The sequence below is a fragment of the Peromyscus leucopus genome, chromosome 14, assembly GCF_004664715.2.
Source record: "Peromyscus leucopus breed LL Stock chromosome 14, UCI_PerLeu_2.1, whole genome shotgun sequence".
NCBI classification, from domain to species: Eukaryota; Metazoa; Chordata; class Mammalia; order Rodentia; family Cricetidae; genus Peromyscus; species Peromyscus leucopus.
Window position 1 is genome coordinate 69,631,336 of NC_051075.1, and position 25,527 is coordinate 69,656,862.

The window sequence follows — 25,527 nt, forward strand, 5'->3', positions numbered from 1 at the left end:
CCTACTGACTGACCACAGTGTAGTTCAGGTGCCTGGTACATACACATGGGTGGAACTTCCGCTGGAGACCATTGCTCCAATTTGTACAATGAAATCTCTCAAAAATGTCCTGGGTGAAATAAAAGTCAACTTGACTAATTAGAATGGATAATTTCCAAGGAAACCATCACCACCATCATCAAAATGTTTCTGAAAAATTGAAAACATGAGACAGAAAATCTGGAAAACCTCCAGAATCTACCCTCAAGTGACACAACCCATCTGTAGATAAAGCCGCATGCTGCACTGCCAGAACAGACTATGTCCAACTCCGCAGGTTCTATACAAGCCATTTATTTGAAATGTCAACTATATGTAGGATAAAGTCAGTGTTACATGCTTATCAGTAACAGTAGAAAAATAGAACCAGTGAAAACCTCTGTACAACTGTGATGGTACTCAAAAGAGAAATGTATCGTTTACAATGCTTCACACAGACGAGTTCAAGTTTGGAGGTACCTAAATAAAAATACTATATATTTCTTTAAAAAACACTATGTACAATTGAAGCGTAAACAAGTTTTACAAAGTACTGGTTATGCAGGTTGTAGAAAACACTTGCATAGGACATGAAATCAGTTTAAGAAAGATTTCTGAGCCTTTAGCATTGAAGGCACTTGACTTTACCATTAACAGCACAACCACAAGAAACTCGGTGGTGGAGGCCAGATGTGGCACATACATGGCAAGGGGAGCTCAGGAACCTCGGGTTTTCAGCCACCCCATCTAAGAGCTGAATTCCCTAGGGCCTACCCAGATAACCTGGACAGTCATGTGCAGGTATACCCGAGGACTCTTCCAGAGCATATCTGATCTTAGAGCTCACATAAACCCACAAGTAGGAGAAGATATTTCCAAGACACAAACTTGCAAACAGTCATTCTATAGAAATGGCCGCAGCATTATAATATTCTGAATATGGAAGATTAGTACAGTCATGGATATATTTTTTAGGGAAAACAAAAACAAAGGACTTGCCCAGACAATAACCACACAACAACCAGTACAACTGATGGGACAAAATAGTTTACACGTCACAGAGCACTGTTCACAAAGCAGTGTTGAGAGAAGATAGTACAACACCTCTAGGGCGTGCAGAATAGCTCTTAGCAAGATTATCTGAATGAGGCTTGAAAGTAACTAATGGTAGACACTGTGAACCACTGCAGACCCGGGAATAGCACCCATCACTGCGGCATTAATAGTCTATTGACTACGAAGAGCTTAACTCAGCTCTAAGAAACACATAAATGCCTTATCATTGTAAAACAATGGCCTTATGCAAATTTCGTGAAATGTATTTTTTCCCTTAAAAGGCAAGTTCAGTATTATGAATGTATCTCTTTCACTGCAGACATGGGGAGTGTTGATCCTTCAACTCCCAAGAATGCACCTGAGGTCAGCTTCGGCCCAGCTGGCGCCACATGGCATTCACCGGCTTCCCTTATTCTGTAGCATCAGCTTCATTCAAATGTACAAGGGTTGTGTCCATTGCTAGAACTTCAACAAGTAATGAAAGAAAATGAAATAAAGGATGACAAATGTTAAAAGCCAAAACAAAACAAAACAAAACAACCATAAAACCAAAGAGGACAGCCAACAAGGAAGCAAAAATCAAGAATAAGGTTTAGTTAAAAGGTACAGAAAGACAAATATAATCAATACAGTAAGCTCTAAAAGCCCAACAGGTCACTAAAACACTAGGCCGGCTTGGCCCGAGGGACTGCACTCAGAAATAAAGCTAATGGGGCTGTAAAAGGGAGATGGTGTATGGAAATTTAAGGATCTATATTTTGGATGATTTTAATTTTTCTCTTTATGAGCCGCAGGTGACTTTAAATGTAAGTTATTTTTCAAAATTACAAAACTAAAACAAAAATACAAGAAAAGGATCAACAGCATCTTGAGAACCTAAGCTGGTTCTCCAGCCTCAGCACTCAGAGGGACTGGAATGGTGATTGTCCAAACGGCCTGATTGTCCCTGGCCTCAAAAGGAAATCTGGGATTTTTATGATTTGGTTCTTATTAAATTTATATACTAAGAAAAATGCCAGTCCCTGTGGCCTAAGTTTTATATTATACATAAACACCTTCTTTTCTGAGACTGACCCTACCCAGACTTCACATTTTCTAAGTACAGCATTAAAAAACTTCATAGATGGGTTCACAGCCAGAGGCACACAGTCTAATGTCCCACTAACACTTATCCTATCATACACAAAACCACATCTGCTTATCTTCCGAAAGTCACATCAGTCCACAAAACCACAGGTTAAAGCAAGATTTCCCTCTATTCACACAGTTTGGCCAGGTTATCTACTAAGTCACTAAAAACAAACATTATAAATTAAGTAATACTATGAACAGTGTCCACTAATTTTTTTTTAATTACATCATGTGGCTAGGAAAGCACATTTAACAAATTTTCAGGAAAATGAAAAATGTGAGATCAATGGTCCTAAAATGTAGAGAAACAAAACCTGTCAAGGTGAGAAAGAGTTAGGTGTAACTGCTTCTCTCCGCAGTTCCCTGTACAACACAGTCTCAACTGGAACCACCTCAAACTGTAGAAAACGATGCCTGTCAACAGGTCCCAGAAACACAGGAGGAACAGAATGGGATTGCTTTTTGCTTCTGTGACACCAACTCTTAAAAATGAGCAGAGCCCCGTGGTTTTCTAACTTCAAGGAAAAGAGCCTTCAGGTGACTGAGCCCACTTTACAGCAGATATGCCTGCCCTGTGCAAGCCTCTGAGCTCAGGCTGTCCATCACCAGGGCCAGCCCCAGTCAGCGGATGCAGGAGCAGCAGCTAACTAGTCAGGCAACAGAACTAGTGGCAGCGACTGCCGGGTATGCAGAGATGGACACCTCCCCATCTATGAGATTACCGACTGTTGTAATTGTTTAAATGTCAGATCATTCCTGAGTGTGTAGATCCACAGGGTAGGGTGGAGAAAGACCGTAAGAGAAACAAACTATAGTTTCAGGAGAAATCAGATTGCCAATACCTAATAAAAACCTATTTACTTCAAAGTGCATGTAATTCACTTATACGGTAGCTCACGAAGGCTCCCTAGCCCTGCATAGTTTTAGAGTGTGAATGATTCCTAATTATATGTACACACACAGAAAAGAGGTTCCCAAATACCTTCTCCACAAAGAATGTTCAGGAAGTTTCTTTTCCTCTAAGTGCTACAGCTTTGTGTGTTTATAAAAATACAAAGTGAATGTCTAAATGATGCTGAAGTGATTTAAAAACTTAAATAACAATATATTTACATTGGAGAATAAGAAAAAAACAAAACAAAACAAAACTAAAAACAGTCCTTAGCTCACACACTGCCCTTCCAAGTGGAAAGGATTGTGAAAAACCCAATGCGTTCAGTAATTCAGAAAATGCCTAACCAGCACCTCCGGTGGAGTTCAAGTAGGACATGTAGTGTTTTACTGAAAACAAAATAGTTTTTTGGTGGTAAAGCACTATGCATCATACAACTTTGAATATGACACCAAAAATCCAGACACACTTTGAAAACATTAAGAAAAACGTATGCTTACAAATACCAAATGACACATAAGACTGAAGCCCTTTTGGTTTTTTGTTTGTTTTTTTCCACAAAATGCAAGACAACCCAAGGCAGTCATTTCCCCCAGCACAGTGAATCATCACATGCACAGCCAGACCCTGTGTGTGACATCACCATCTCTTTTTTTTTTTTTGAGGCAGGGGCTCACATAACCAGCTTAGTCTTGAGTTCACTATGTAACCCAAGATGACCTTGAACATCTGATCTGCTGTCCTCACCTCCCAAGTGCTGGGATTAAAGGTGTGCATGCCCATATCCAAGCCCAGCTCTCCTGTTTTCTAACACTAAGGTCTAATTTCCTTAGACCTTTTTGGAGTGAGTGAGTAACTCTACTCCAGACTCTAAAAGGGTCCTGATAATGCCCATACTATAATTACAGTAGCCGCAGACTGGGCACCAAGGTTTTCTTCCTTCCCGTTCTTTACTGAACCCCAAAACTTCATGGCCTAGACTGGACTCCTGCTGTGGGGAATGAAGATTGGCTTTCAAGACTCATAAAAAAGAATGACATCAGATTTATGGAGACTGAACAGGAAGATGTCTGAACTGAAACAATCACCGAAAGAGAGAGGAGCGTTTGATGTGCTGTTCTTTGGAATTTCTATAATTAAAAAATAAACACAACTATTTTGTAAGAAAATACATCTTAGTGTGCAACCCAATGCACGTGGAAACTGGTAGATGATAGGTAAAATGCAAAAAAGTATGAAAATACAGTCCTTTAAATGTAACAATAAAGTGTAACACACTGTTATAAAATCAATACAAATAAAATAAATGTACAAGTGCAAAAAAATTAGTCATCTGTAAAGAAGAAGAAAGCGCCAGCTTGCTTTCTCCTTAAGATGCTTCCCACACAACTGTTTCACACAAAAGAGACGGATGCAGCATTCAAAATAACCCTCTTAGCATGCCATGTATAATAAACATATATACACATAGAAACTAGAATAAAATATGAGACTGAGCTGGCATCAATAAACCGGTCAGTAAGTTGTTGGGTTACATCATAAAACAGAATGTTTCACATCTCAGGCACACACTCGAAGCTGCTTTCAGAGGGCAGACTTTTTGTAGAGGAAGTCTGGCTTGCTTGGTGACCTCCTTCCTCTGCTTATGGAATCATCCCTTTCCAGATCTGTGTTTCTCTGAGCTCCGTGGCTCAGGGACTCACTGTCTGTCAGTCTTCTACTGGATCGCTCTTCTAGAGCTTCAGAGCTACATGCAGAATGGGAGGGAGGTCTGCTAGGTGTCAGCCCAAAAGTCAAGTCAGTTTCTACTGCAGTTCGTGCCCTGACATGAGCTGGACCATTGCCAGCATTTTCTGAGGCTGCCGAAGGAAAGTCTGACCTCTGGGGAGGCTGCTCAACAACATCCAGGCGAATTGGCTCATTCTTCTGTTTGTGGAGATGTCCATCAGGAGAAAGTGGATATTCTCTCCTAGCGTCTTCCTGTTTTTTAGGAGAGGTCTGACCAGGTAGGTAAGCTGACTTTAGGCCATTTGGTGATGCCTTATTGTGGCTGTACAAGTCTGGACCCAAATATCTACCGTGTGAAGGGGAAGGAGTGCGTCTGCCTGGAGCAGGGGTGGAAGGTCTGCAAGCAGCATTTGAGAAGTCATAGAGATCTGGGTATTCCTGCTGATTTTCTCTACCATCTGCTTTCTGCTCTAGTGTGTGTTTTTTTCGAGACGTGTGTGTATGTCTCTGTGGAATACATGAGAGATGCTGGGGAGGCCCTGGTCCTGCTTCAGAAACTGGCTGGCATAATTCTGTGTCTGCTGCAAGCTCTGGGAGCCTCCTGTCCTTGAGTGACAGTGTGGACACCCCCATTGCGATATCTGGCATCAGATCATTCAGCACAGGCTGTGTACACTAAAACAGAAACAAAGGGGAATGATTAAAAAGAAAAAGAATCACACATTTCTTTCAAATCCTATCAAGATTACAAAGTACATGCTTGTATTTAGGAGTCATAAAAATACACAAAATTATACACATAAGAATAATACAAACAACTACACTTTCCTACAGAGGTTATTGCTGTTAGCATTATATAGCTCTCCAGCTTTGTACCTATGAATCTGCATTAATCTCAAAATTTAATGCACATACAATTACATCACTCAATTTTCTTTAAGATTACTTGATTACTAAATAACATTTTACTATATTGGTAAGATATAATTTAATCATTCTCCTACTAGGTTTCCCCCATCTTTCTTCTCTCTCTTCCACCCTACCCCACTCGGAGACAGGGTTTTTCTATGTACCCTGGCTGTTCTGAAATTCACTCTGTAGACCAGGCTAGCTTTGAACTCACAGAGACCTGTCTGCCTCTGCCACCCAAGTACTGAAATTAAAAGCATGTGCTACCACTGCCTGGCTGCAGCAGGTTCTTTTAATCAAACCTAGAACTCACTGATAATGGCTAATCTGGCTAGCCATCTTACTCTGAGGAATCCCTTTTCAAGCTTCTGAGGCTGGAATTAGAAGTAGGCTGCCACATCTTCCTATCTTTTTTTTTTTTTTTTTTGGTTTTTCGAGACAGGGTTTCTCTGTGTAGCTTTGCGCCTTTCCTGGAACTCACTTTGGAGACCAGGCTGGCCTCGAACTCACAGAGATCCACCTGGCTCTGCCTCCCGAGTGCTGGGATTAAAGGCATGCGCCACCACCGCCCGGCAGAACATCTTCCTATTTTATGTGGGCTCTGGTGATCTACACTTAAGTCTGGAGCTAGAGAGATGGCTCAGTGATTAAAAGAACTGTCTGCTCTTCCAAAGAACCTGGGTTTCATTCCCAGCATCTACATGGTGGCTAACAACTGTCTATAAATTCCAGTTCCAGGGGATCCAATACCCTCTCCTGACCTTCATGGACATCAGGCACACATGTGGTACACAGAATATATGCATATAAAATAATCATACACACACAAAAAATTAAACAAAACAAAACCCAACAACATGGTCTTCTTGCTTGCACAAGAAGACTTTAAATGCAAAGCTACTTCTCACATCCTTGGTTTGGTTCTTTGAGACACGGTTTTATTACGTGGGCCTGGCTGGCCTGGGATTTGCAGCAATTCTCATTCTGTGCTCCTTGTGCACAGAGATTATAGTCGTGCCACTACGCCCAGCTTTTTAATTTTCATTTTCTAAGTGTCTAAGTTGAACCCATCTTTCTACCTCAAACTCCAAAAGCACAACCCTAACCCTAACCCTGAGGGTGTGCCACCACACCTAGCTCTATTATTAGGAATTTGGGTTATTTACATTTTTCACTATACTCAGGACTGTATGAGTGAATATATTAACAAATAGCCTTTAAAGGGAATTGTACTTAAAATATAAAATAGAACTTCTGTAACTGTAAGGCTTGGCCACTGGAAAGCAGAGAGAGAGGCAGGACCAGAAGGGAGAAGGATAATAATCTGACCCAAGGTATATACTAGCTCATCACTTCCCATGAGGTCTATTTTGTTTTTCTTTATTAAATGCTGCTGACAGCACATGACAGAATATGAAGAATTAGAAGCCACTGTTGTTTTTCGCAAATCTATTACATAAAACAGAAGTCCAAACTCTAGAAGCTCAAAAATCAGATGAAAACCCTTCTCTCAATTATCACCCACTCGCCGTAGCAACCAAAGCTGAGTCAAATGAGGATCTGATGGATTAGCTGGCCGGAGGTGGAAACATACATGAGGACTTTTATTTCTGCTGTTTTTTTAAACGGGGAGACTTTGCCACACTGGCCCTGATGGACTGGCGGTCACAGTGCACAGGAGAACAGAAGATGCTACCTAAGTGCTTGCACACAGGATCAGGCACTGGTAGACACATGTGCACTGCTAATCACTGCACTGCATTCACCTGGCAGCGATCAGGAAGCCACCTCAGACACCTCAAGCATTTCCTATCTGTGCTTGTCCTCTTCTTTCTATTCCCCAGAAGGGAATGCTTCCAGCTAGTCAGTAACACTTCTGGGTATTGTGGAGTCCCAGCAGGGTCCCTGGAGCTGGAGGAACAGTTCCTGAGGTCCTACACCTTTGATTTGGAGGAAGTTACCCAAATGTAGACTTACCACTTGCTTCTCAGATATTATTGCTGCTGAGGCGGCAGCAGCTGCAGCAGCCGCAGCAACCGTCTGTCTTCCCAGGCCTGTGGTGTTGGTACAATCAGGAGGGGCTACTTTAACACCTGGCAAATAGGCTGGGGGCGGGCCAGGTTTAGGAGCTGTTCTGGAGTGAAACAGGGAATGATTACAGGGGTAAGAAAAGGAACGAGAAGGGTGATGACTGGGAGGCCGTGGTTTCCAGCCTGTCTTGAGCTGGTTATGGATTGGAGTAGCTGGAGGGTGGTACGGAGGGGGAGGAGGGGGCAAAGGTGGATGGAAGGCCACGAAAGAGTCCAGGTCTGTAAACATGGTTTCTGCTGCAGGGGTACTGTTAACACGACATCTCCCAGGCTGCCTCATTGTCAAGAGCGGACTTTCATCCCCAAAACGTTCATCAGGAAAGAACTTGTGAGGATTCTAAGAAAGATTAACAACAACAACAAAAAAAAAGTTAGCATTTTAGCCTAGGCTGCCCTTAAACTTGTAATATAATTAAGAGTGACCTTGAGCTCCTATTTTCCTGCTTCAGCCCCCCTACTGTTGGGATTACAGGTGTCTTTAAAACTCCTGACCTTCTCTGTCTAAGCATCCACATGTTCGGATTACATGTGTGTGCCACTTCATCTGGTTTTACGTTCGTACCTTTATTAGCAGAGTTAATAAATGGAAATTTACAGGTTGAGAGAGTTAAGTCAGGTACTTAAAAACAAGCAAACAAACTTTTAGCAGAAATGAAAGACTTAATTAACATGGTTTTCTAGGCCAGAAGCCCGAACGAAGAAATGACTTTACTAAGAGTACAAAGGGCTAGAGGGAAGCATTCCAGCACCCACACCAGTCAGCTTTAGTAAGATCACGTGATGAAGCCAAACTCCAGTCGTAAAACAATTCAAATATGCCACTGCTAAAAACATAAAACCAAGGAAGGGGCCAGGCAGTGGTGGTTCACACTCAATCCCAGCACTTGGGAAGAGGAGGCAGGTGGATCTCTGTGAGCTCAAGGCCAGCCTGGTCTGTTACACAGACCTTATCTGGGGGTGGCAGTGGTAGGGAGAGGGTAAGGAAGAATCTTTCTAGAAAGTTCCTGATACAACATCTAAGTATCTATCTGAAGTAAATACAGAATATCATTCTTTACACATTATGTATTAGTGAGTTTGATTAAGATACTGATAAATGTAGAATATTTCTATACAATTTATGAGATTAAGATGCGTTTTTGTTTTTTAAAGACAGGGTCTTCCCTGGGCAGTGGTGGCACATGCCTTTAATCCCAGCACTTGAGAGGCAGGCGATCTCTGAGTTCAAGGCCAGCCTGGTCTACAGACCTAGTTCCAGGACAGCTAAGGCTACACAGAGAAACCCTGTCTTGAAAAATCAAAATAAATAAATAAATAAATAAATAAATAAATAAATAAATAAATAAATAAAACCAACAAAACAAAACCCCAAACCAGGGTCTCACTATATAGCTTTCACTGGCTTGGAACTCCCAATGTAGGCCAGGCTGGCCTTCAACTCAGAGCTCTGCCTGCCTCTGCCTTAATGAAAATGCTGGAATTAAAAGCACGTGACCACACACCCCTCAGAAGATACAATTTAAAACGGCTGAGAGAATGGACATACCCTAACAAGGATGACACCAACAGACATGCTAGCACTGAAGGTGAACACTCACATGGCCTCAGCCATGAACAAGGAACTGTAAGCAACTAAGGAATGCTGAGAGTGGGAGAAATAGTCTCCCCAGGGAAGAGCCCAGCAATTTGCTATCCAATACTAAATGGTCAGTCCTGGAAATACACACACAAGCAAGACAACATACACTGAGCAGGTTGTATTCACAAAGTTAGGAATACATACACATACATACATACCCCAACAATAATCACCCCCCATACACAGGGTTTCTCTGTGTAGCTTTGGAGCCTGTCCTGGATCTCACTCTGTAGCCCAGGCTGGCCTCGAACTCACAGAGATCCACCTGGCTCTGCCTCCCAGGTGCTGGAATTAAAGGCGTGCACCACCACCACACAATAATTAAAGAGAGCAGGGGGATACATGGGAGGGGTGGGGCAGGGAGAAATGATAAGACTATATTATAATCTGAAAAAATAAAAAAACTATATGAAAAAAGTTAAATATTATATTGTGTAGCCTTATTGATGGAAACAATAGTAAAGTAAGACCTAAATTATTTGCTGCCTTCCAAAGGGCACCATGCCACATTAACCATTTGCATGAGTCAACTAAGGTTAATAGTATTTGGGGGCAAGAAAGTTTACATCACTTAGCCAGAAGAAATTAAATTTTATTTAGTTATCATTTGGATATTTTCATTAGACTATTTTACAAGCCCTATTTTAATTGTAAAACTGTTACTGCTTTTGTATCCAATTACTAGAAATGAGGAATTGTTTTTCCTTGCTAGGTTAAAAAAATAAATAAAGGCACTTGTTCCATGAGTCTCAGGCTTGCCCTCTCCCCTAGGGTCTCTCTGTATAGCTCTGGCTGTCCTGGAACTTGTTCTGTAGACCAGGCTGGCCTCAAACTCAGATATCAGCCTGCCTCTGCCTCCCATGCTGGGATTAAAGTTGGGCACCACCACTGCCTGGCTAGGCTTGTGTTTGAAAACAATTCCTAAGAGAAAAGGGGGAAGAAACAAGAAACCCGAAAGACCTGTGAGCATAACAGAGAGCCAAACTAGAAATCCAGTGACCAGAGAGTGAGCAGTGAGGTCTGGAGTTTTCTATTCCCTCTTCAATCTCCACTGAGATAGAATTCTGCGGTAACCACTTACTAGATGCTCATTATGCCCCCGATACATTGGTGCTTTCTATCCCGTCCTAGCTTCACTTTACAGGTGAGGAAAGCGATGTTCGAAGTGGTGAAGTAACTCGATCTGCTCCAGTTTAGCAAGCAGCAGAGTCAGCTCTGCTCAGGCTGCTTTCCCACACTGCCTCTCACCAGGAGAAACTGCAGAAACCTGCAGGCTATTACAGACACCCCAACAGCAACAGAGGCAGCAACAGAACAAGTAGGAAGACAAAGCAGCTCAGGTAACACAGCTGACTGACATTCCAGGCTCCCTCTTCCCCTCAGGATTGTGTTCTACCTGCAAGAGCTCTGCAGCAGCATCTGCAAGACCAAACTCTCTCAGCACTCGGATCTGGATCTCATAGCTGACGGTGGCGCCCTCCCCGCAGTTGAGTGCATAGGCTCTCTGCACCTGCTCCGTGTGCCGCAGTTCCTGCAGGCGCCTCACCATGTCTTTCATAATGAGGAGGCGGGGAACTAGAAGGAGAAAGACAGGACAATTCCTGAGCTACACAAGACCACCCAGCAAGCACAAGGAGAAACATGCTATGGCAGAATCTTCTCAGACACTTTTTAAAGATAGTATTTTAGTTGCTTGGGCATGTTTAATTTATGTCTCCAATTATTTTCCAAGGTTTAAAAACTTCTCTGTGCCCCTAAAGCTCTGGATTATACTTAACAGCTCCTGAATTGTATCTTTTTTTTTTTTTTTTTTTTTGGTCACAGTTCAAATACAACTTTACTGGTATGTCCCAGCACTCAGAAGGCAGAGGCAGGTGGTTCTCTACTTCAAGGCCAGCTTGTTCTACATAGCAAGTTCTAGGACAGCCAGGGCTACACAGAGAAAACCCGACCAGACAAAAACCAAAAAACTAAATCACTTTACTTGTACCTACTCTTTTCAGAAGGTGAGGGTATCTCAAATATATTCACCATTAGGGCTGTGATGCAGCTCAGTGAGACAGTGCTTGCCTAGCTTCAATTCCCAGCATCACAAAATACATGTCAACTGACTGTTTTGAGTTCTGACCACACCAGGCAGGGACATTCAGGGTTACAGAACAAAAGGCATGAACTCTGTTTTCAAAAACTTCTGGCTTTTGTTACAGTAAATGAAGTAAGCAAATACAGTGTAGGAAGCAGCACCAGGCTTGACTGAGGGCAGGAGGAAGGCTTCTTAAGACAAGCAGAGTCTTGACAAATGAAGGGTCTGGAAACTAAGCAGGCAAATAAAGCCAGGAAGCTTTCTGAGCAGACGTCAGGGGCACGGAACATATGCATGTGAGAGACAGCAGGACACAAACAGCTGGCTTCACAGAACTCAGTGCTCAAGGGTGCACACTACAAGAGTACTGACAGATGACAGGTGAACAATTAAGCACATTCTGTGTACACCCCAAGTCATGTATACAAGGGGATAATAGGATGAGCTGTGACTCTGACCAGCACTCTGGAACTATCTAACCCAAGTGTGCTAGCTAGTTTTATGTGAACTTGACACAAGCTGTAGTCACTGCAGAGGAGGGAACCTCAAGTGAGTAAATGCCTCCATAAGACGGAGCTGCTGGTTTGCCTATAGGCTGTTTTCTTAATTAGGGATTGATCGGGGAAGGTCCAGCCCATTGTGGGTGGTGTCACCCGGGGCTGGTGGTCCTTAGTTCCATAAGAAAGCAGACTGAGCAAGTTACGGGAACAAGCCAGTAAGCAGCACCTCTCCATGGCCCCTGTGTCAGCTCCTGCCTCCAGGTTCCTGCCCTGTTTGAGTTCCTATCTTTTTTTTTTTTTTTAATTTATTTATTTATAATGTATACAGTGTTTTGTTTGCGTATATCCCTTCAGGCCAGAAGAGGGAGCCAGATCTCATTACAGATGATTGTGAGCCACCATGTGGTTGCTGGGAATTGAACTCAGGATCTCTGGAAGAACAGCCAGTGCTCTTAACCTCTGAGCCATCTCTCCAGCCCTTGAGTTCCTATCTTGACTTCCTTCAACAATGAACAGTGATGTGGAAGTATAAGCCAGATAAACCCTTTCCTCCCCTAGTTGCTTTTGGTCATGGTGTTTCATACAGCAACAGTAAGCCTAACTAAGAGAATAGGAGAGCCAGGCATGGTGGCACACACCTTTAAGCCTAGCACTTGGGAGGCAGAGACAGGTGGATCTCTGTGAGTACAAGGCCAACCTGATCTACACAGTTTCCAAAGGGGGGGACAAAAAAAGAAAAAGAAAATAGAAAGCACAGTCACTGTAGCAAAGCTTCAAACCGTAGAAGAGTCTAAAAACTCTCTCTTCACACTGTTACCCAATGTACACCTAAGCAAACCTAGAGTAGCCAGATTAGCTAACAACTGATCAAAGATTACAGTTCAGAATAGCACCGTGGATCTGATGGAAAGTTCTGTCACCATGTCGCTCATCTTTCCTGAGCAGAAATGAACAGTACTATTTATAATACCACAGTTTATTAGATTTATTTTAAATCCTGCAATGGCACTGGCAAGGTCTGGCAGTTAAGTTTCTGACCACTACTTACCATTCTCTGCAGGAGCTAACAGTGATAGCATTTGGGAGGAGGACAGAGCAGACTACATCACCTCTTGAAGGTTTTTGTTTCTAAGACAGGGGTTCATTATGTAGCTCAGGATCTTCTTGCCTTTCTTTTCCTCATGGGTTCTAGGATGACAGGTGTGCCATCATGCCTGCCTTGAAAAGGCTCTTTATATAACAGAAAAAAAAAAAAAATCTGAATTCCTCTAAATCAGTTGTTCTTAACAGGAATGATTCTCTCCCACAGGACCTAGCTGGCAATGGTACAATGCACAAAGAATACTGAAATGTGGGAAGAATTAGCATGTGTAAGAGGGTTAAACCAGCAACTATAAAAAGAAATCAAATAGGTAGCGCCTTACCTGGAATTTCATTGGCTACAACCGATGGAGGGCTGGACTGGTTACTACTGATCTGCTGGTGGCTGATCATGTGGCAGCACTGTGGCACGGCATTGCTGACCATGTAAAGTGTGTCTGGGACGTTGGACATTCGAACCATTCGTAGTCGTACCAGATCTGTCTGTTCCACCATCATCTCATCCAGTACTGACTGGAACATTGAAACAGAACTTCACAATTTGCAGCATATTATCAACATCATATGAAAAGGAATGAAGCTATCATTTCTCATGATATTTAAATTAGTGGTGAGAGGAATAAGCGCTTCTCTTTTTGAGTATCTTGAAAAGATACAATCATCTTCTTCTGAAAAGTTTGACTATAAAATTAACCAGAAATAAACTATAAACAAATCATAAAGTGTTTACATATGCTAAGTATCAGATGCAACAAAAATGCTCAAAATACAAAATATTGATTATTAGGCCAGACACTGTGATGCACATCTGAGGTAGTCTGAATGTAACTGGCCCCCACAAGCTCATAGGGAGTGACATTATCAGGAGGTGTGGCTTTGTTGGAGGAAGTATGTCAACTGTGGGGGTGGCTTGGAGGTCTCATATATGCCCAAGGCATACCCAGTGCCTTGGTCTACTTCCTGTTGCCTGCATATCAACATGTAGCAGCTCCTTCTCCAGCACCATGTCTGCGTGCACACTGCCAGTCTCATTGCCATGATCATATGGACTAAACCTCTGAAACTGTTAAGCCACCACCTCAAATAAATGTTTTCTTTTATAAGAGTTGCTATGGTCATGGTGTTTCTTTATAGCAATAGAAACCCTAAGACATCATCTTTAATCCTAGCACTTGGGCTACGGGGACAGGCAGGTCTGTGAGTTCTAGGCCAGCCCGGTCTACATCATGATTTCCAGAACAGCCAGTATTAGACAATGAGACCCTGTTTCAAAGGGGGATATATGTATCATATAAAAATTATTGCTACTTAATAGACCTATGAAAAAGCCCAATTTTGTTAAATGAGTTCTGATGCAACTATCTCACTAAACTGCAGAATGGCCCAAATAACATAATATATGAACATTCTCCACATTTACTGAGGAACTCTTCTTAGATACGGGCCCAGTGCCACACCTGGTGAGTGTTCTGGCTGCCCAGCCTTGGAGCAGAAGAGAGAACGGGTAGCTATTGCATGAGCAACATCAAGTGCTGCACTTATTCCAGAGAGGCCAGACCCAACCACTGCGCCTTTCTACTATTTTAGATTTGCTCACAACATCGACCATTCCGGAAGTTTTTTCCCTGGAACCCTTGTAAAGGTAGAAAGAGAGTAACTGACTTCACCAAGCTGTCCTCTGACCTCCACTCACGCTATAGCACACATGCCCACATGTATATCATGCGTGTGTGGCTGGATGGGTTAAGAGCACTGGTTGTGTTGGCTTTTTGCCAGGTATAGTGGTGCACACCTTTGATTCTAGGACTTTGTAGGCAAAGGCAAGCTGATCTCTGTGAGTTAAGAAGCTAGCCAGGGATACAAAGTGAGATCCTGTCTCCAAAAAATCAAAATCTTGTTGATTTCGAAGATTTCGAAGACTTTATTAGTTTCTCAAACTCCACACCAACATTATGTGTGAATACATCTAATAAAACTTAGTGTTTTGTTTTTACATTATTATATTTTCTTGGAGAGTTCTCTATGTTAAAGTACACACAGAGTCTGCTACTTACTAACAAGCTTGAAACTTAGTTGAAATGCTTCCCCTAAAACTAAATTGAACTCAAAAGTCAGCTACTCTGGAAGATTACTCTGAGGCCACATGTCTCTTAGTTTATGAGGAAGACAAGCAAATGCAGCCTACTTCAGCCATTTCCCTGCTCTCCAGACCATAAAGCACAGCTATGTCATGCAATTACAATGATTTACAAGACAGTGAGGTAAAATACATTGTAACAAGTTTTAAAAACATCTTCGATAATTAAACATTTCAGAAAATTACTGACAAGTTAGAATTTACTTTCATTTTCCCTATTACTAGCTGTCTGGGCCACTTCCCAATAGTAAATTTCTGTGCATGTGGTTGGTAGTAAACTCCTCTATCATTACCTTCGCTTCTTCCACATAGGGAGAAAACAGCCGAGGACGAACATATATGCCAGCATTCTTTTGACGTAACCAGGCATTTGACTTTCCTCCTTCTGTTGTAGGGAGCATGTCTGATGGGGGAGTACTGATCAAGCCTCTTTTCATCTTAAAAACAAACAAACGTTTTTTAAAAAAGATAAATATATGCAGCACAATACTAGTAAGACAGCAATATTTACACCTATAAAATACACTGTACAAACTTTACCACCATTTAAGTAAGAACTTAGAAATGTTATTATATAAATTTAGCAATATCTTAAATGTTCAGTAGTAGTAAAGAATTCAGCACTAAGAAAGTACCAAAATTGCCCATTTTTCTTTAGAAGGATGTTTTTACAAAGACATAAATACAAACTCATTAATTTGGATTAATTTGCACAATATTTAATAAAAGCTGACTTTTCCCCCCTTGTTCATTTTGCTTCCACCCCCAACCAAGACAAAATAGCATGGAGTTGGCCTTACTTACAGCACTGGACACTAGATAGTACCTTCTCTTCTCAGGGAGTGTGACCTGGCACCAACCCCCAAATAGCCCAAATCAGAAAATACGTGAACACTTTTCAGTTTATTGGGGAGATCTCTTTAGGCATGGGCCAAGTATATGCATAGGGGAACTATATGACCACAGATGCCTTATTTAACCTTAAGGCCTCACTGTAGGGTACCTGTGTGGTTCTGAAATCGGGGAGCCACAAGATTTAAGCTGTTTAAGTGTCACCTTGTGGTTCCCTCACTGATGATATGACCCATAAATCAGGTCCCTTAGGACTTACTGTAACGGTAAAGATTAAACAACAGTCACACTAAACACGTGGTATGGGTGTGCACTTGCACCTACTAAGAGAACATGGCAGTGCACAGCCACAAGCAAACTTATATTGGGCTAAGTATGGAATGAAGAACAAACAAGTACATAGTTCTTAAACAATGTCCCAACAATACTTTTCTAGATAAAATACAAGAAGTAATCTTGCTGGGCATGCTGGTGCACACATTCAATCCCAGTACTTGGGAAGCAGAGGCAGGCGGATCTCTATGAGTTTGAGGCCAGCCTGGTCTACAGAGTGAGATCCAGGACAGCCAGGGCTACACAGAGAAACCCTGTCTTGAAAAACAAAACCAAGGGGGAAAAAAAAGTCAATTTGGTTTGAGTCCAGAGTTTTAAATGGAATTGCAAATTATTTCCCCAGGTTTATTCCTTTTAAATATAGCAACATCTACCTGATACGTTAGTTTAAATTATTTTAAATTAATAAAACATAATATAGTATTTAAAAAGTAGAGGAAAAAAATCAATTATCTATTATAACTGATTCTATTGATACATTTTCTTTTAGACTATTCCAAGTGGGGTTTGCATAACTGAATTTTAGAATACATAAAAATGCATTCTATTTTTTAAAGGGTTTTCAAGACAGTATTTTTTGTGCAGCCCTGGCTGTCCTCAAACTCATAGATGTGCCTGCCTCTGTCTCCTGAGTGCTGGGACTAAAGGTGGGTGCCACCATATCTTTTTTTGTAGTTGTTGAGACCAGTTCTCACTATGTAGCCCTGGTTGGCATGTAACTGAAGAGATTTGCTGCCTCTGCCTCTAGAGTTCTGGGATTAAGGGCTTGTGCCACCATGTCCAACTTTTGTATCCTTTTAAAAGATTTATCATCAGCATTTTTCATGCTGCTATATTAGTTTTTGTTTGTTGAGGCATGGTCTCATGATGCCAGTCTGGAACGTTCTATTTAACCACGCTGGCCTAGAACTCATATATTCACCTGCCTCTGCCTTGGCCTCTGGAGTGCTGGGATTAAAGATGTACACCATTTTGCCTGGTGCTGTGATATTATTTCTTTTAGTACATTAGGCCATGAATTTGTACTGAGTGGGCTCCAGCAGCTCAGGCTCCTTCCCGTTAGTCCTTACAAAGTGTGCTTCTTTGGGTGGAACAGGCTGGCACTTCAGCTGAACCCATGTGCTTTTCTCTTTGGCTTCCTTTTTCTTCTGGTCGTTCTCCTTCACCCACTTCTGGAAGCTGTCTTTGTTCTTAGAGTGCACATTAATTCTCTGGGCCAGAGTCTTGCCCTTAACTTGTTTACAATATGCCCATGGCATGCTGGGGTGACATTGCAGACTCTTCTAGTTTTGTCATGGTAACACTTATGGGACATTCCTTTTTGAACAGTGCCCATTCCCTTAACGTCTACATTATCACCCTTTTTGTAGATTTGCATGTACGTGGCCAAAGGAACATATAGCGAGTGCCCCTCCTCTTTCCCTTTGTGTTTGTCATTTTGGCGAGTTACTGAAAGATGGCTGCCACCGTCAAAACGCAGTACTCTTATTATTCAAGGCAGCAAAATATTCTCTTGGATAGTCATATAGTCTTATTTTCAGTGTTATTAGAAATTCAGGATACTGCCAAATATTTAAATAATATTAGGCATCTGAGTGTATATACACATACATGCACACCTATTTATTCCTCATAGAGACAGTTTTTGACAGAAGAAATGACAAGACCAAAGAGTATGAACATACTGATGGCTCTTGATAGCATGTCTAGTTGCTGTCCCCACACTACTGCAATCAACAATGATAAAGATGCCACTGTAATTTTTTTACACCTAGGATAGTAGCAGTATTTCTCTTTCTTTCTTTCTTTCTTTCCTTCCTTCTTTCTTTCTCTCTCTTTCTTTCTCTTTCTTCCTTCCTTCCTTCTTCCTTCCTCCTTCCTTCCTTCCTTCCTCCCTCCCTCCTTCCTTCCTTCCTTCCTTTTTTCAATACAGAATTTTTCTGTGTAGTTTTGGAGCCTGTCCTGGAACTTGCTCTGTAGATCAGGCTGGCCTCAAACTCAGAGATCTGCTTGGCTCTGCCTCCTAAGTGCTGGGATTAAAGGCGTGTGCCACCACCACCTGGCTTAGTGGCAGTATTTCAAAGCTTACTAGCTCCCTAAGGACAAATAACTTACTACTTTATAGTATTTTTTTCTAATTAAAAAGTTCGTAAATTCTTATTTCACATTTCCCAGATTAAATCATTTAATTTTTAGTATTAATATTTACTTATTCTTTGACAGTGTTACACATGTATATAATGTAATTATCATTGCTGTTACCCTCTCCCATCTTCTTCCCACAAAACCTCTTGTGTTTTCACATCTTTTGCTTGCTGTTTTTGTAAGCCAAGAGTTTAAACAGAGTTGTTTGCATGAACATAAATGAGGGACTATTTACTGGAGCATGAGCAACTTAGCAGTGGCTATATCCCAGAAGAAAACAACTTCTGCCTCAACCCCCAGCAACCATTAGCTACCAATACCTCTCTCCAGGGATGGGTAGGGCCTCTTGAGCCCCCTTAACAATTACCAGTTTTATTTGCAACAACAACAAAATATTCTGTGTTAAGGACTAAAAAAAAAAAAAAAAAAAAAAAAAAAAAAACAAAAACAAAAAACAAAAAACAAAAAAACAAAATATTCTGTTTTGTTAAGGAGCTAATCTAGTACCATACTTATTGATGATATCATGTACTTAATTCTTTAATCAGTATTATTTTTTAGACTACTTTGCCTTACTTTGTTAGATATTAGTGTACAATATGTCTAGAAGAGTTATCTTCTTCTTTACTGGAGAACTCTAAATGATTTCTAAAATTAACATCATACCCCAAGAAAATAAAAAACAGAGCAAGAACCTGCCTAGGGTTATCTGGCCAGTCCAAGAGCTATCTTTTGAAAAAATAATAAAGATTACCAAACCTCAGCCAGACTAAGAAAAAAGATTGAAATAAGTAAAATTTAAAAAATGAAAAGGGAGAGCCGGGTGGTGGTGGCACACACCTTTAATCTCAGCACTCGAGGCAGAGCCAGGCAGATCTCTCTGAGTTCAAGGCCAGCCTGGTCTACAGAGCGAGATCCAGGACAGGCACCAAAACTACGCAGAGAAACCCTGTCTCGAAAGAGAGAAACAAACAAACAAACAAACAAACCCTCCACCAAAAAGGGGAGACATTACACTTGATTCCACAGAAATAAAATGGAGCATGAGGTCACCACAAATAATATATATGCCAACAAACTGGATAATCTAGAAGAAATAGATCAATTCATAGACATATACAATTTATCACAACTGAATCACTAAGAAATAGAAAAGCAGCGCTGCAGAGATGGATCAGAGGTTAAGAGCATCGGCTGCTTTTCCAGCAGACCTGGGTTCAACTTCCAGTTTATCCACACAGTAGTTCATAACCATTTCTAACGCCAGGTCCAGGGGGATCTGATAACCTCTTCTAGCTTCTGTGAGCACCAGGCACACACATAGTACACAGACATAACGCAGACAAAACCCCTGTGCTGGCTCATCTTGGTTGTCAACTTAATTACATCTGGAATTAACTAAAACCCAAGCAACTATACCAAGGGGTACCAAGACTGGGTACACCAGTGAAGGATTATTCTTGATTCAATTATTTGAAGTGGGAAGATTCACCCTAAAACCAGGTTGTGTGAGGTGGGAAGATGCACCTTAAATCAGGGCCACACTGGTGACAGTGTATATAAAGGACAAGAAAAAGGAAATGTTTTCATAGATGGATTCATTCTATCAGTTCTGTTCCTCTAGAGAACTCTGACTAACATATACCAAAACACATAAAATAATAGTAGTAATAATAATAAAGAGGAAGAGGATGAGGAATAGAAAAATCAGAGCTAAAGAAATGGCTCAGGCATTAACAGCACTTGTTTACCACAGGCGGCTCACAACTGTCTGTAACTCCAGCTTCAGGAAATCTGATGCCCTTTTCTGACTTCCCTGGGCACCAGGCACATGTGTGGAGCACACACATACACACAGGCAAACACATGTATAAAATAAAAATAAATAAATCTTCAAAAAATATAAAGATAGAAGATCTAAACAGACCATTGACAACTGAGGAAATTGAAAGTTGTCTAGAACTAAGAAAAAAGCATTTATTATTTATTTATCCCCAAGACAGGGTTTCTCTGTGTAGCCTTGGCTGTCTTGGAAATCACTCTGTAGACCAGGGTGGCCTCAAACTCAAGACATCATTCTGCTTTTGTCCCTAGAGTGCTGGGTTGAAGGTGTGTACCACCACTGCCTGGCCAGAAGTCATTTTTTAACAATAAACAAAACCTTCTCTCTATATATAATAATGAAGCTCCAAGGATTTGTGCAGGAGGGTGAAACAGCAACAGACTGGTAGATAATGTGAAATTTCATTTTGTCTTGAGCTGTTGAGAGATCTATTAACTATAAAGACAACTGGCTGCTCTTTCAGAGCACCCAGGTTCAATTTCCAGCATCCACATGGCAACTCACAACTGTCTCTAACTCCAGTTCTAGGGGATCTGACAACCTCATACAGACACACATGCATGAAGAACACCAATGTATATAAAATACAAATAATTATTTAAAAAAAAAAAGAAAAAATATCCACCATCATCAGATGGCCATCCCAGGGATGCAAGGATAGTTCAACTCTGATGTACCACACTAACGTAACAAAAGGCTGAAAGACCCTAACCCTTAAGGCTTACACCCCCAAGCCCCAGGAGAATAAGGAACTAAAAAGAAAACTAGTTCCAAGGACAAGCTGACTCAATCATTATTCAACCACCCCACCCCTGTAACAATGTAACAATGTAAAAAGATTTCTGTTAAGAGATATGCTCAACTGTGACTGGGATAGTTGCAAGTGTTCCAGGAAGGACCACTGTGACCTTTGTGTAAACACTCCTGCCCTGATACCCCCCTTGAGGTTTCAGGAAGAATGTACATGCAAACATGACTGTACCCACTCTGTGATCAGACCATGATCTTGTGAAACGAAATTGTATGGGAATTGTAATCTTATGGCTTTTGTGGGTTTTTCCTTTAAAAGCACCCATATGGCTGCGCTAAGATGCGACTCTTGCTCTTTGGAGCAGAGTTTGCCCAACTGTACAGCCACATTAATAAACACCTCTTGCTGTTGCATCAACTGGATAGGAGTCTGGGTTCTTGGGGCACCCCCTCAAGAAGGTAGACCCTGGGTCTGGGGTCTATCAGGGCAAGTATATAATGTCTACAGATGTAGAAAAAAATACAACAAAATTCAAGCTCCCTTTATGATAAAAACTAAACAAATTAGATATAGAAGAAATTTATCTCACTATGATAGAGGATATGTATTACATACTCATGGCTAATATCATACTGAATGGGGAAAAGATGGAAGGTCTCAAAGGAGACAAAGATAACCATTCTTCTCATCCCTACTCAGCATAGTACTTAGGTCCTAGTCAAAGCAATTCTGCAAGAGGAAGAAATAAAAAGGATTCAAGATGGAAGGAAGTTAAAATGTCCTTGTTGGTAGATGACATGATTTTATTTAGAAAAAACCCTAAAGATTCCACCAAAATCTGTTAGATCTTTGGATTTAATAAACAAATAAAGGCTGGGTGGTGGTGGTGGTGGTGGTGGTGGTGGTGGCGGCGGCGGCGGCGGTGGTGGTGGTGCACACCTTTAATCCCAACACTTGGGAGGCAGAGGCAGGCAGATCTCTGTGAGTTCAAGGCCAGCCTGGTCTAAAGAGTGAGTTTCAGGACAGCCAGAGCCGTTACACAGAGAAACCCTGTCTTGAAAAACAAAAAACAAAATAAGACAAGACAATCCCCCCACCCCAAAAGAAAAGTAGTAGGATACAAAATCATCACACAACAACCAATAGCTTTCCTAAACCCAAATTTCTAAATATGAAAAAAAGTTGACAAAACCATCCTATTTACAATAGCTAAAAATAAAAATAAAAATTAAATTCCTAGGCATAGGGGTTGAGGATGCAGCTAGTTGGTAGAATGTTTACCTAGCATTCATAAAGTCCTGGGTTCAATTACTAGCACAATATAAACTGGGTGTGGTAGAACATGCCTGCAACCCCAACACTCAAGAGGTAGAGATAGGAGGCTCAGAAGTTGAAGATCATCCTTGACTACATGAAGGCCTGTCTTCATTTAAAAAAAAAAAGAAATTGAAAAATATACAAATAAATGGAAAGATAACCTGTTCATAGATAAGAAAAATACTAAAATACCCATAATATCCAAAGCAACCTGTATTGTTGTACTGGTTGTTTTCTGTCAATTTAATATAAACCTAAACATATCTGAGAAGAGATCTTAATTGAGAAAATGCCTTCATAACACTAGCCTATATGTAAGCCTGTAGGACATTTTCTTTTTGATGATTGATGTGGGAGGGTCCAGCTCAATTGTGGGCTGTGCCACACCCTGGCTGGTGGTCCTAGATGGTATAAGAAAGCAGGGTGAGTTCCTGATCTGACTTCCTTTGATGATGGACTGAGTTGCTTTTGGTCATGGTGTTTTATCACAGCAGTAGAAACTTTAAGAAAATTATCAATGGAATCCTTATTAAAACACCAGTGGCATTTTCAAAGAAATACAAACTTGTTAATTTACAGTCAACAATCTGCAATAAAGAGGGAAAAGACACCTAACAGGGAAAGGACAATCTTGAAATTTAGGGAAAAGCTGACTAAACAGTCACTTGCCTTTGTTACTTGCTTTGACTTTCTGAGAACCAGAAAATGGTTCAGAGGCCAAAAGCATTACTGCTCTTGCAGGGACCTGATTCCCAGCTCAAAAACATCTATAACTCCAGTCCTAGGAGATTCCAATGCCCTCTCCTGGTTTCCATGTCCACCAGACACACATGTGGTGCACAGACACACATGCAGGCAAAACACTCATACAAATAAAAATAACATAATCCAACACTGATGAATTACAATGATAATGATTGCCTCGGTTATTTTTCAAGGATATAAACATTATTTTTACGGAAACCATCAAGCCAGCATTTAGGTCTAAGCAAGTGTCCAACAGGTAAAATCTCAGAAGGACGAAAACCTCATGCTCAGACCATGCTAGAGCTCCATTTTCTGAACGTGCATGCTTCTGAAGACCAAGACCAAGATCTCATTACACAGTTGACTGATTACTTCCTGTGTCTTAAATCACTTTGCTTCTTTATCCCCCAAACATCCCAAAGCAGATTTGAAACTAGGGTTTCCTTCATCATGCTAACTTGTTAGCCTTGAGAATAAACTCTCTTTTCAAAATTTGTCTCATGATAGGCATACTGTCTGGTACACAAATATGCCTGATTTGGTAATAGCCTGGTCAATAAATGCTGTTTGGAAAACCGAATATCCACATGCATATGACTCCTACTTCTCACTCCTCACACAAACTAACTCCAAGTAGATTAAAAGTCATGAAACCATGACATTTCTAAAATAAAACACAGGTAAGGGCTTTTTGGCAAGGTTTGCACAGGCAACAAAAGCAAAAAGAGACAAATGGAATTGTAGCAAACTGAAATCTCTGCACAGAAAAGCAAACGAGAGTGAAGGACAGCTTCAGAGTGAAATGTAATACTTGCAAACTTACATCTGATAAGAGATTACTATCCAGAATATGAAAGACACTCAACTGTGCTGGATACTGTATGTCAATTTGACATAAAGCAGGATCATTTGGAAAGAATGAGGCTTAATTGAGAAAATGCCTCCCTAGGATTGGCCTGTAGGCAAGTCTGTAGGGCATTTTCTTGAATGATAACGATGTAGGAGGGCCCAGTCCACTATGGGCAGTGGAACCCCTGGGCTGATGGTCATGGGTGCTGTAAGAAAGCAGATTTAATAAGCAATGAGGAGCAAGCCAGTAAGCAGCATTCTTACATGGCCCCTGCATCTGTTCCTGCCCTGACTTCCTTCAGTGATGGACTGTGCAGGGAGCTGTAATTGGAAATAAACCCTCTCCTCACCTAGTTGCTTTTGGCCATGGTATTTTTATTACAGCAATAGAAACCTTAATGAAGACATCAGTTTAGTAGCAAAAAGTTAAAAATAAAGACCCATAACAGACATTTTTCAAAAGAAGACATACAAAGGATCAAGAGAATATAGGAAAACATGTTTAACATCACTAAACATCAAGAAAAGGCAAATTAAAAACATGAGAAGTCAAGAAGAGTGGTTATGTTGGTAGTGTCTACCTTTAACCCCAGCACTCTGGAAACAGGGGCGCATGTATATATATAAATTCAAGCAATTCTACTAGTTAAAAAAAACATTACTTTAGGGGCTGGATAGGTGGCTCTAGAGCAATCTTGAGTATTGATTGAAGTTTAGATTCCAGCACTCATGTTATAAGCAAGGTATCTGATGTCCTCTTTTGGCTTAGGTACAAGTACACACACACACACACACACACACACACACACACACACACACATTTTTTAAAAAGTAATTTAAAAATTATGAGTAACATAATTAACTCCATTAATATATATATCTCCCCACTTCTCTCTGCTATTTTCAAGACAAAGTCTCTTATTATTGCTCTGGCTGTCTTGGAACTCACAGAGATCCACCTGCCTCTGCTTCCTGAGTACTGGGATTAAAGTGTGCCCAGCTCTATAAATTTTCAACTGAGTCTAAAATGCACTCAAATGGCTCATTTATCTTACATATAGGAGCCAATGTCTCTCCTCTGATTTACTGCTGTTCTGGAAGAGTCTGCAAAAGTAATTTCTATCTTTTCTTTTCATAGAGATTGAATTGATTTATACTGATAAATGACCAAATTAATTCCCTTAAAACTATGTTCTTGAGAGGGCAACACAGAGAAAGTGTCTCGAAAAACAACAAAACAACAACAAAAATAAACAAAAACCCCCAAAATCAAAACACAAAATAAACAAAAAACTATGAGCACTAAACACACTTTTTTGTACTATGTCAGACACTGGGGACATAACATTATATCAAACAGATATTTGTTTCTGTCCTCAGGAAATCTGGTTTCAAGTACTTTACTA

The 25,527-nt window shown here is 40.9% G+C and overlaps 1 protein-coding gene and 1 pseudogene across 3 annotated transcripts in view; both read right to left on the minus strand.

The window, feature by feature from the left end:
- Positions 1-317: 317 nt before the first annotated feature.
- The window catches only part of Btbd7 (BTB domain containing 7), a 105,867-nt gene continuing 80,657 nt past the window's right edge, over positions 318-25,527 (minus strand). For 2 of the 3 annotated variants that reach the window (XM_028888286.2, XM_028888287.2), the window contains exons 7-11: positions 15,578-15,721; positions 13,471-13,660; positions 10,860-11,038; positions 7,712-8,161; positions 318-5,500 (exon numbers count right to left, since the gene is read on the minus strand). In XM_028888286.2, the coding sequence (XP_028744119.1) occupies positions 4,682-5,500; positions 7,712-8,161; positions 10,860-11,038; positions 13,471-13,660; positions 15,578-15,721 (1,782 nt within the window). In that variant the 3' untranslated portion in view covers positions 318-4,681. Of the gene's footprint in view, positions 5,501-7,711; positions 8,162-10,859; positions 11,039-13,470; positions 13,661-15,577; positions 15,722-25,527 lie in introns of those variants that run through there. The other variant, XM_037210789.1, reaches the window with a different exon arrangement.
- LOC114706061 lies at positions 17,212-18,323 on the minus strand (annotated as a pseudogene).